The sequence below is a fragment of the Littorina saxatilis genome, linkage group LG11 (assembly GCF_037325665.1).
Source record: "Littorina saxatilis isolate snail1 linkage group LG11, US_GU_Lsax_2.0, whole genome shotgun sequence".
NCBI lineage: Eukaryota > Metazoa > Mollusca > Gastropoda > Littorinimorpha > Littorinidae > Littorina > Littorina saxatilis.
Window position 1 is genome coordinate 31,583,416 of NC_090255.1, and position 12,500 is coordinate 31,595,915.

The 12,500-nt window shown below is 42.6% G+C and overlaps 2 protein-coding genes across 4 annotated transcripts in view; both read left to right on the plus strand.

The window, feature by feature from the left end:
* LOC138980250 (transcription factor GATA-4-like) overlaps nt 1-12,376 on the plus strand; it is a 46,469-nt gene extending 34,093 nt beyond the window's left edge. For 2 of the 3 annotated variants that reach the window (XM_070353095.1, XM_070353097.1), the window contains exons 3-6: nt 7,269-7,441; nt 7,973-8,101; nt 8,604-8,703; nt 9,950-12,376. In XM_070353095.1, the coding sequence (XP_070209196.1) occupies nt 7,269-7,441; nt 7,973-8,101; nt 8,604-8,703; nt 9,950-10,551 (1,004 nt within the window). In that variant the 3' untranslated portion in view covers nt 10,552-12,376. The remainder of the gene's footprint in view (nt 1-7,268; nt 7,442-7,972; nt 8,102-8,603; nt 8,704-9,949) is intronic. The other variant, XM_070353098.1, reaches the window with a different exon arrangement.
* LOC138980604 (alpha-amylase-like) overlaps nt 1-12,500 on the plus strand; it is a 335,113-nt gene that overhangs the window by 285,232 nt on the left and 37,381 nt on the right. The gene's annotated exons all lie outside the window — the stretch shown is intronic.

Genomic DNA, 12,500 nt, shown 5'->3' on the forward strand with positions numbered 1-12,500 from the left:
TCTCTCTCTCTCTCTCTCTCTCTCTTTAAAGAGTATCTGTCTGTCTGTTGGTCTGTTTACAACACATTCGCTTCTCAAAAACATCTTATTCTCCTTTGTTAGTTTGATCCTTTGGCGTACACATTCAGCTTTCTTGCTTTCTGGTCCAAGTTTGTTCTCTTCTTTTTTCCTTTTTTTCTGACCCCCCCCCCCCCTCCCCTTCCCCCCTCATCCCACCGGCTTACCCTTCCGTTTTTGTGTTTGGTGTGTGCTTATCATTAATCTTGTTCCAACCTCCATCCCTTTCGCATTGTCAAGAGAACCACACACAAAAATGCATAAAGGTATGCCGTAGAACAAACATAAAACAAAGATCGAAAAAAAGCAACAAACGCCACACTCCATGAGGTGTTCTCGAGTAACCCAGTTGGCAAAAAAAAACACCGGAGGATTCGGGTGAAGAATTTGCGTAGAAACCCAATGAACCGATTTTAATGAGAGGAACACGAGTTGTGTTCTTGCTTTGCGTCTGCCTCATTCAATGGGTTTCTTCTTCACTTGCAGGCATTTTTAGAACTTTCTCGATCCTGCCTTTACATTGGAACCGGTGTAATACGAAATGTTTACTCCACGAAAAATTTACTCCGGAGTAAATATTTCGTACGAAATTCTTACTCCGAGTACACTTTTCGTACGAGAAATGAACTCCCCAAGGCACGAACAAATTACTCCCTCCACGAAATTTTTACTCCCCATTTTTTTTACTTCCAGTAAAAATCTCGTACGCAAAAATGGGATGCGGGCGAAGGGATAATGCCAATAAGTGATCTCGCGCACACGAATGTCGCGCTACCCTCCTTCCACCCCTTCCACCACCAAGACTAACAGGGGACAAGGGAGTAACAATTTCGTACACCTGGCATGGGAAGTTAAATTGCTCGTGTTGGGGTGAAGTAATTTATTCGTTAATTATTCGTCAGGGGAGTAACATTTTTGAACGAAATGTTTGCTCGGAACTCACCTGTCTTGGGGAGTAATTTTCTCCTGCAATGGGGGAGTGCTTTTTTCGTAAAGGGAGTAACGTTTTCGTACGAAATGTTTACTCCGGAGTAAAAATCTCGTGGGAGTCATTTTCTCGTGTTACACCGGCCCTCCTTTTTTTTGAGACCTCAACAAAAAAATCGGTGGCAAGAGTGTGTAAGATTTCATTTGGTGACACATTTTATGACGCTATGAACAGAAAATCAGAGAAAGTAAGGTCAGGGGGAGTTGGGGGTGGGGAGGGGGGTCAAATGTATAGGTTTGAAGAGAGGGGCTCCATTATATTCCCTTTCGTTTTTTTCTCACCGTTTTGACTACACTAGTAGGCAACTACACTAGCTGGGACGTTTTTTTGTCGTATATATATTTTTTTTTTCAATGTTTACTCGCATTCACGAAGCTGCAAAAATTTCAAATCAGATATGCATGAAACCTTGGAACTGTTTATTTATTCATGCTCGCAAAGCAGATTTATGTTTTGCTTGAACATTACAGATCTGTGTTCAGTGTTGACTGGAATTGTTCAGTACCGTGCCTCTTGGCTGTTAAACGAAGGGGCCGTGTTCCAGTGCATACAAAGTTGCAAGGTACAACCAAATATTAGAGCAAGCAGCCTGAAACAAAACCGCTTCGAAGCATGTACAAACTATTATTTAAATTGTTTTTACTCGCATTCGCGAAGCTGCAAAAATGTAAAATCAGATAAGCATTAAACCTTAGAACTGTTTATTTATTTATGCTCGCAAAGCAGATTTCTTTGGTGCTTGAACAGTACAGATATTAATTAAACGAAGGGGCCGTGTTCCAGTGCATAAAAAGCGCAAGGTAGAACACAATATTAGAGCAAGCAGCCAGAAACAAAACCGCTTCGAAGCATGCGTGGGGTAACGGATGAAGCGGGTGGGAAGGGGTTAGGGGGAATGAGGGGGTGGGGGAGGGCTCATGAGGGGCGGGGGAGGGGGAGGGGTCATGAGGGGCGGGGAGGATCGTGTGTGTGTCGGGGAGGATTAAGAGCTTTTCGCACAAGGGCTTCGTGTTTAATTGAGGACTAATTCGCACCATTAGTCTTGGCACTCATGTCGGCCAAAGGGGGGAAGGCCGAACCGTGCGCGAAGAAAGTTGCAAGAAACCTACAAGACGCTTTAATTTTAAAGGGACAGAGTCCGAGTGGTGTTAAAAGATCAAACTCGAGCATACTATGTTTGCGCTTCGACACAAAAAGGTCTGCGAGACACTATGTCAAAAACTTGCATTTTACCGAAAGCGGTCAGTGCATGTGTAACCGTGTGCCGAAATACTACGATCACCTCGGGAAGCGAAGTGCAATCAAACAGGATTGAAAATGTTAGGGCTAATTTCTTAGCCCTATAAAAACTGTTATGCAAACCCGAAGGTTTCCATGAACATACAGACAATCGGAAACCACCAGACCCCATCACAAACAGAATCTCACAAACCACTGGTGTTGACTTTTAAAGGCCAACAACTCGGGTGCAGAGTCTGCTGTGAAAGGAGCGGTAGCCTCCCCTGTCACGCATGTACCATTATTTCTGTAACCAACTTATGAAATCAGGGTCTCTAATAAGACAGAGCCTTTAACCTGTTTACGACATAAACCCTAACCCTAACCTTTACTAAGAGTCAAACCTCTGAAGACATGACACCCTTGGGACCAGCTACAAGTGTCCCTTCGTTGCAGGTGGCCTTTTGTAACAGGTTTATTTGGTAAAGATAGTGATCAAGGGACAAAAGAATGTGTCCGTCATTAGGGAGCGGCCTCACGTCGCAGGTACCACTGTTATTCTAACCCGTCAAAACTACCGGAAGTTTACGTTTTGATAAATAAAACATTCACAAGCACATCGACACGATGGTCTTTACGTTATCCACAAGCACATCGACACGATGGTCTTTACGTTAGCCACAAGCACATCGACACGATGGTCTTTACGTTAGCCACAAGCACATCGACACGATGGTCTTTACGTTAGCCACAAGCACATCGACACGATGGTCTTTACGTTAGCAGCCTATCTGTATTTGAAGTTCTTATTCCAATAATGCAGACAATATTTCTCCAGTCTTTTAGCCAAAAAGAAACACTTTTACGAGCGGACAGTACCCCTTTAAACGGGGAAGGTGCACTCATGTCGGTCGATTAGGGAGAGAAAGACCGAGCGTGAAGAAAGTTGCAAGCAAACGTACAAGGCACTTTTAAATTTGGAAGGTGCAGTAGAAATTCAGGGGACGGGGGAGCGCGGAGACGGGTGGGGGGAGGGGGGGTGGGGTGGTGGGGTGGTGGTGAAGTGAAAGGAGGGGGAGGGGCAGACAGGGGAAGATGTTTGAAGTCTTTCCATTCTCTTTGTTGAGCTTGAATCTAAAGTGAACAAGTGTTCTGAGCCAAGGGCATACTTCGGTGTTCTCAGAACCAACATCATCAGAAGCCTCTGTGATCTGTAATTCCAGAAACCTTCCCCCCCCCCCCCATCCCCACTCCAGTACCCCCCACCCCCACCCCCCCCAAACCACCACCTTCACAACCACCACCACACAATACATGGTTTCTAAAGAGTTGGTCGAGAACAAAACAGAGAATTAGATCAATGCCCAGTCAGACGTGGATGACGTGAATGACCCCCTGGTGACAAGAAACCCCAACAACCAACCAATAAATCAACCAAAGAATATTGAAGTGTGTTTATTCTTGAAAATTAGCAGTCTTATTGTTTCCGCTCTTTTCAAAAATCAAACGTTTACGAAAACAAAAGTTCACAAAAAGTAAAAGAAACTTTCAGAAATCTCATCAGTGATTCTCATAACTATGAGTGTCTACTGCCTCGTTCGCGTGCGAATCCGACTCTTTCCATCTGGGCCGCAACTGCTCAACATAGCTGTCGTCACCTTCCCCGACAGGCCGCGATGAAATCAGCAATGGCGGTCTCTAATACAGCCCGCGTACAATGAAACATAGAAGTGCCTCCGCGTTCTGACAAGTCGGCGTTTGTTTTGTGCCTGCGTGTCATCTGCTGGTGATCAGACTTAAACTTTGAACCCGCCGTTACGTTCACACGCCGTCACCACAGCCTCTTGTTGTGTGAACGTTTTTAAGGAGTTTTAGGTGTTTTGGTGTAATAATCTGCGTGAACGTTACGCCGTTAGTACTTGACTGACGTAGGCATGAGAATCTTTCTGTTTTTTGTGGATTTTTTTCTTTTGTTTTTCCCTGGGGTATGACAATTTTGACTTGGAAAATGCACTCATTTTTTTTTTATTATTGATTTTGAAGCTGAAATGAAAGCAGTACTACTCATCAGTGAAATGTCGTGTTGGTGTAGCAATTCATGGTCAAGGAAATTAAATTTAGATTTTTACGTATTTTAGAGTTGGACAAACTTGCAATTTCACCCTTTCTAATAATTGTAGTTGTCATATGTGGATGCAGTGTATGGCAAGATCTGTTAATCTGAATGCAAAAGCAAGCTAGGGAAAGGGCAATATTCTAAATACAATAAATCATTCTCATTCTGATCCTTGTGTCATCTGCTGATATTGTGATAACCAACATCATGTTCAGCGAGTTCTGTTTGTTCAGAGTTTTGTTTCACTTGCCTGCAATTAATCTTGATTCAACTTGCTCCCACAAAACTTACGTGACACAGATTGATGCTGTGCGCAGTTTTACTTTTAGGGAGCTTTAGATCTACGAAGTCGAGAGTGCAGCGCAATCAGCCGGTTTGCATGTCTGTAAAATGTCTTAATATGGGGATATTTTGCGCGCAACTGCGCTGTACAAGACTTTAAGGCGGTCCTCAGTTCAGCCCGAAGTCGACTTCGCGAAGTCTTTTTACCAAAAACTTAGTGCCGAAGGTTCGTGCGGCCAGCTTTGCGAAGTAGACTTCGCCCAGTTAAGGACAGGCTTTACACTGCAGCAGTGATCCTCTGCAGTTTAAGCCTGATATTAACTTGGACGGAGTCGACTTCGCAAAGCTCGATTGCTGCACGAAGCTTTGGCACTGATTTTTTTCAGTAACAAGACTTCGGAAAGTCTTTGCGGTGTCAACTTTGGCACTGAATTCTCAGTAACAAGAATTCGAACAGTCTTTGCGGTGTCAACTTTGACACTGAATTCTCAGTAACAAGAATTCGAACAGTCTTTGCGGTGTCAACTTTGACACTGACTTCTCAGTAACAAGAATTCGAAAAGTCTTTGCGGTGTCAACTTTGACACTGACTTCTCAGTAACAAGAATTCGAAAAGTCTTTGCGGTGTCAACTTTGACACTGACTTCTCAGTAACAAGAATTCGAACAGTCTTTGCGGTGTCAACTTTGACACTGACTTCTCAGTAACAAGAATTCGAAAAGTCTTTGCGGTGTCAACTTTGGCACTGACTTCTCAGTAACAAGAATTCGAAAAGTCTTTGCGGTGTCAACTTTGACACTGACTTCTCAGTAAAGAATTCGAAAAGTCTTTGCGGTGTCAACTTTGACACTGATTTTCAGTAACAAGAATTCGAACAGTCTTTGCGGTGTCAACTTTGACACTGATTTTCAGTAACAAGAATTCGAAAAGTCTTTGCGGTGTCAACTTTGACACTGATTTTCAGTAACAAGAATTCGAACAGTCTTTGCGGTGTCAACTTTGACACTGATTTTCAGTAACAAGAATTCGAAAAGTCTTTGCGGTGTCAACTTTGACACTGAATTCTCAGTAACAAGACTTCGAAAAGTCTTTGCGGTGTCAACTTTGGCACTGAATTCTCAGTAACAAGAATTCGGAAAGTCTTTGCGGTGTCAACTTTGGCACTGAATTCTCAGTAACAAGAATTCGAACAGTCTTTGCGGTGTCAACTTTGACACTGACTTCTCAGTAACAAGAATTCGAAAGTCTTTGCGGTGTCAACTTTGACACTGACTTCTCAGTAACAAGAATTCGAAAAGTCTTTGCGGTGTCAACTTTGACACTGACTTCTCAGTAACCAGAATTCGAACAGTCTTTGCGGTGTCAACTTTGACACTGACTTCTCAGTAACAAGAATTCGAACAGTCTTTGCGGTGTCAACTTTGACACTGACTTCTCAGTAACAAGAATTCGAAAAGTCTTTGCAAAGTCAACTTTGACACTGACTTCTCAGTAACAAGAATTCGAACAGTCTTTGCGGTGTCAACTTTGACACTGACTTCTCAGTAACAAGAATTCGAACAGTCTTTGCGGTGTCAACTTTGGCACTGACTTCTCAGTAACAAGAATTCGAAAAGTCTTTGCGGTGTCAACTTTGACACTGACTTCTCAGTAACAAGAATTCGAACAGTCTTTGCGGTGTCAACTTTGACACTGACTTCTCAGTAACAAGAATTCGAAAAGTCTTTGCGGTGTCAACTTTGGCACTGACTTCTCAGTAACAAGAATTCGAAAAGTCTTTGCGGTGTCAACTTTGACACTGACTTCTCAGTAACAAGAATTCGAAAAGTCTTTGCGGTGTCAACTTTGACACTGAATGCTCAGTAACAAGAATTCGAAAAGTCTTTGCGGTGTCAACTTTGACACTGACTTCTCAGTAACAAGAATTCGAAAAGTCTTTGCGGTGTCAACTTTGACACTGACTTCTCAGTAAAGAATTCGAAAAGTCTTTGCGGTGTCAACTTTGACACTGACTTCTCAGTAACAAGAATTCGAAAAGTCTTTGCGGTGTCAACTTTGACACTGACTTCTCAGTAACAAGAATTCGAAAAGTCTTTGCGGTGTCATCTTTGGCACTGATTTTCAGTAACAAGAATTCGAAAAGTCTTTGCGGTGTCAACTTTGACACTGACTTCTCAGTAAAGAATTCGAAAAGTCTTTGCGGTGTCAACTTTGACACTGACTTCTCAGTAACAAGAATTCGAAAAGTCTTTGCGGTGTCAACTTTGACACTGACTTCTCAGTAACAAGAATTCGAAAAGTCTTTGCGGTGTCAACTTTGACACTGACTTCTCAGTAAAGAATTCGAAAAGTCTTTGCGGTGTCAACTTTGACACTGATTTTCAGTAACAAGAATTCGAACAGTCTTTGCGGTGTCAACTTTGACACTGACTTCTCAGTAAAGAATTCGAACAGTCTTTGCGGTGTCAACTTTGACACTGACTTCTCAGTAACAAGAATTCGAACAGTCTTTGCGGTGTCAACTTTGGGCTAGATTGAGCAATGATTTTACGCTTGTACAAACCAAGCAACCTTTCTCATCCTCTTATTTTCCGTGGCTATTTTCAGATGGTCAAGAGTACTGGGCAGACATGGAGGGCAGGGAGTGTGTCAACTGTGGGTCCATCTCCACGCCACTGTGGCGGAGGGACGGCACTGGACACTACCTGTGCAACGCCTGTGGCCTCTACCACAAGATGAACGGGCTCAACAGACCCCTCATCAAGCCGCAGCGAAGACTGGTGAGTGTATACTGTTGGTTGTAACAGTGTTGTATTATTGTTGTTTTTGTTTGTTTGAATGTCTGTTTGTGTTTTTGTCTGTGTGGGATTTTTGTTCGTTCGTTTGTTTGTTTGCTCGTTTGTATGCTTGTTTGTTTGTTTGTTGAATGGCACGGTCTTTCCAGGGCGTGCAAACATGCAGTTCATCATCTCAGATCTGGCCTTGGCTTTAACATGGGATCGATAAGATTGTTGATAGATTCTTTGTTCATTATGTTTCGTGTAAATAATATGGTGGGTGAATTGATGGCTTGATTGAACCCTTACTGGGTTGGGTTTGGGGTGAAGGCAACACAGTAACGCCACGCGACGAATCGTCGCGATCGCTTCAGTTATATACAAGTACTTATTAGTTTCAAGTCGAATTTAATTACTGTCATTTGTTATCATATCACACTGTAGCCTACCTACTCTTAGCGTCAAACAACCTTAGCTCGACAGCTACGATTCTCAAGGTAAAAGCTAAGATTGTTTTGTCTTTGTGTCTTTGAGCAGTCAGCATCTCGCCGTGTGGGCCTGTCCTGTGCCAACTGCCACACCACCACCACCACCCTGTGGCGACGTAGCAACGAGGGGGAACCCGTCTGCAACGCCTGTGGCCTCTACTACAAACTGCATGGGGTGAGAATCATTTGAAGATGAACTCTGTACTAATATGTTTGATATAACTTTAATATCATACATTCGTGTGCATGCACTAACTATGGGAACATGCGAATGTGTTCAAATATACCTGACGAAGCAGGACAAAGGTGGTGGCTTTTTTTCAAGATACCCAAGTGGTGCATGAAAAAGTACACGGTATACGTGTACTTCAACGAACAATGTTTTAACAGTACCTTACTTTTCTTTAGACATTCTCAAAGATGTATTTGTGCATATTCGAATGCACCACTTAACATCCGTTGTGCAAATTAACACACAATAAGGAATTGTATGTTGAACGATTCCTTTTCTGCCTGTCAGTCTTGTTGACATTACATTTGGAATGACAGCCAACGAAAAGTCGACGATAAAAAAATAACGATGGCAACGTCATAATAATGAAGATTTTTTTTTTAAAAGCAGCATTTTAAATATTTTTGACAGAGCATGACATCAATTGTGTTTTTCATTATTAAAGGTGAATCGCCCGCTGGCAATGAAGAAGGATGGCATTCAGACCCGGAAACGGAAACCGAAGAGCGCCAAGACAAAACCTTCCTCCAAATCTGAAGACAATGGTGAGTAATTAATACACGCAAAATAGGAGATGGAAAAGGGGGAGAAAGTGTGTGTGTGTGTGTGCCTGTGTGTGTCTGTGCCTGTGTGTGTGTGAGTGAGCCTGTGTGTGTCTCTGTGTGTGTGCCTGTGTGAGCCTGTGTGTGTCTGTCTGGCTGTCTGGCTGTGTGAACAAATCTAAGAGCAGACGGGTCTTATCTGTATGTCCCTTTTTCACAATGGGTTTCTTTTTTTTTTCTTTTTTTTTAATTCTCTTTTTGTACATTTTTTTTTTACATGTATATATGTTGTACATTACAGGACATCACCTAACCGAAAGGACAGAATCATATAACAGAAAAGCACACTTGGACAATTACAACATACATGGGGTGGGAGGATGGAATGGGGAGGGGGGGATGTTCAGTGGTTTGGTGGTCGCATTATCAAAAGGTTTTAAGAACGAAAAAACCTAAGGGTTACATCAAAACGTGCATATACAGGCGCCAATCCTTGTATAATTTATCTACTGTATTATTCACAACTGCGTTATACTTTTCACAAATAAATCTTTGCTTAAAGTTTCTACTAAATGTCTGAAAATGAGGGGTCTTTTTGTTCATTTTGGAAATATATACATGGTGTTTGGCACAGATTAATAACACATCAAAAGCTTTATCGGTGACTACATTGTTCGCCACTCCAAGAAGAACCAGTTCTTTAGACAGTTTTAAATTGTTGCAATGGGTGCAGTTCGCCTTTAGCCAATTTACAAAATCTATCCAAAAAGTCTGCACTTTATCACACTCCCAAAACATATGTAAAAGGGTTTCTTCATTTCTACCACAAAATGTACACAATGACGTATCCACAATTTTTCGCAAAAATAGAAACCTTTCTGTGGGCAAAATTCTGTACAATAATCGGTACTGGAACCATCTCAGACAAGTGTCTTTTGTTGTTTTAAAAACATGTTGAAAAATAGCCTTCTTATCTAACAAACAGTCTAAAGATTCAGACCATTTTTCGATACATTTTGGGACCGTAGCATGTTCAATCAGTTTTTTGTAAATAAGTTGTGTCTTACCTTTACAAATACATTTCCACACAATGGGCTCTGTCATAATAATGGGTTTCTAATCCATTCTGTTCTGTTTAAAGTTACTCGAGAACCCCCTGCCCCCCCACCCCCTTTAGGGAGGTAGAAGAAATGCAATATTCCCTGCTACCTTTTCACTTTCTAATCCACGGCCTCTGTTTCTCTTTCAGAGAACAAGACTAGCAATCAATCCAGCAGCGGCAACAACAACAACAATAACAACAATAACAGCTCTAAATCATCGCCAGAAAACATCATCAAGTTGGAACCAAAGTCAGCTGACAACGACACCCTCCACCACCCTCATCACGATCACCAGACCTCCCCCTCCGCCCCCCAGCACCACCACCCTCCTCCTCCCCCAATTGGACACAACCACTCTGCCTACAGCCTCGCCAACGGGTACCTCACTCCCCCCAAGATGGAAAACGGCTACCTGACTCCGCCCAAGATCGAGCCTGACGTCATGGCCACTCTCGGTCACACCGTGTCCAGCATGACGTCATCCTACAGCATGGCGCCGCCGCACATGACGTCATCCCACATGACGCATATGACGTCATCTCACAACTACCTGATGCCTCCCTCGCCTCCCAAAGCCGTCCCTGTTGCCATGGACGACGGATATGCGCGTCATCATCTGCTCCACAACGAGGCTGCGCATCACGTGCAGGGCGATGCGCATGCGCACGCGCACGCATCTGCGTCGTCCATGCACATGCAAACCTCTGAGCCGTCATCTCTGCATACGGTGTCTGTAGGTGCCAGTTAGAAAGAAGCATGACGGAAATACTACCCTGAAACAGGAGTCACTGGAAACAAGTCAAAAAGTTGTGACGTATAACACATGAATTGATGACGTCAAGATGAAACTCGTTGCAGCACTGAAACGGGATAGAACTGTGTGGGGTTAAGGTCTGTCACTCAAGCGAATAGTGGACAGAGAAACTGATCGAACATAAAGACAGTGCTCCTTCGCATGATACAACTCAACTGGACTCACATCGAAACTGCTGCAGTACTCTGTTTAAGATCCTGATTATGGCACTGTTAAGACACTAGATTCTCTTGATAAGAATGGGTATTTCGAGGACTGTGACTTTCCCGCATGAAATCGGTAATAAGTAATGCTGTTACGACACAGTTTTCGTCATGACGTGACACAAGTGTATCGCGTCAATCCTACACAAAGAACTACTGTCACCTACTGTCTGGACTGAACATTCGCGATGACTCAATCCTACGACGTCAGTGAAATCTACAGGGGACACTGTGGTATTACATGTGCTTATTGTTAAACTCAGTATTTTGATTCTTTCTAATAACTAGGTCAACTTTAGTTTGACGTCGAACGGTTCTTTGAACAGGGTTTTGAATCGTCTTCAAAATCTGGCTGCATTGACGTATTTTACTGTTGGACGTTTTGTAGATTGAACAGAGCTTATAATAGCAGTCAATATCCGTCGACTTGACAGTTCTTCTGTTACGTACACATTAGTATCGATGACGTCAAGAAGTTTGATGACGCAACCATTGTACTTGATGACGCAAGGACCACTATTCAGCGTCATATGTAGTCTGAGAAAATGAGCCGGAACTCTGACCTAGACTTACAATGGGTTTTGGGGGACTGCTTCTTTTCTTCGAAGTGCACTTCTGAGCGTTTTTACATTATTCGGCTTCCTCAAGCCAGACGTTCGGTGTGCGTTTTGGGGTTGTTCCAATGTCTCTTTAATTTTGAGAGAGAGGGAACGAGGGAGAATAGGAGAGACTGTCATCATGGTACACTACATTGGGGTGTGCACGTTAAAGATCCCACGATTGACAAAAGGGTCTTTCCTGGCAAAATTGTATTGGCATAGATAAAAAATGTCCACCAAAATACCCGTGTGACTTGGAATAATAGGCCGTGAAAAGTAGGATATGCGCCGAAATGGCTGCGATCTGCTGGTCGATGTGAATGCGTGATGTAATGTGTAAAAAATTCCATCTCACACGGCATAAATAGATCCCTGCGCCTTGAGTCCGAGTCTGGAGATACGCGCGCGATATAAGACTTCATATAACTTTAATTTTGAGAGAGAGGGAACGAAGGAGAATAGGAGAGACTGTCATCATGAATGACGTGACATTGATTGCGTTATTGATGATCGATGTTTATTATTGATCTTTGATGCAAAACTTAAATCAAAACATTTTATGACAACTATTCACCAAATCATAACTGACGTATGAGTCATACCTGAATGGAGTTCAATTAATGTTCATAATATGCATGTATCACAGTAATATACTTCATGTTCTGTTTGTGATGTTTTCAGCATTATGTTCATATTAATCACAGACAATTGCGATTTCAAAACTAACTAATCACACACAACACAGAAGGTTATGACACGGTAATTAAGTATGGAAACCTAATTTGCTAAGCTGTAAATATGACGAGAAAGAAAAGTTGGTTGTATGGTTAATTTCGAAGCAAAACATCCGTCCTGCCTAAAAAAAACAAAAGTGGCGTGTGTGTGTGTGTGTGTGTGTGTGTGTGTGTGTGTGTGTGTGTGTGTGTGTGTGTGTGTGTGTGTGTGTGTGTGTGTGTGTATGTGCGTGCGTGCGTGTTAAACTCACAAGAGTGAGAGAGAGAGAGAGAGAGCTTTGTTGTGATCGATTTCACGGATTCTAATCCAAAGATTTAACCACAACCGTACAATCATTTTCGTTTAA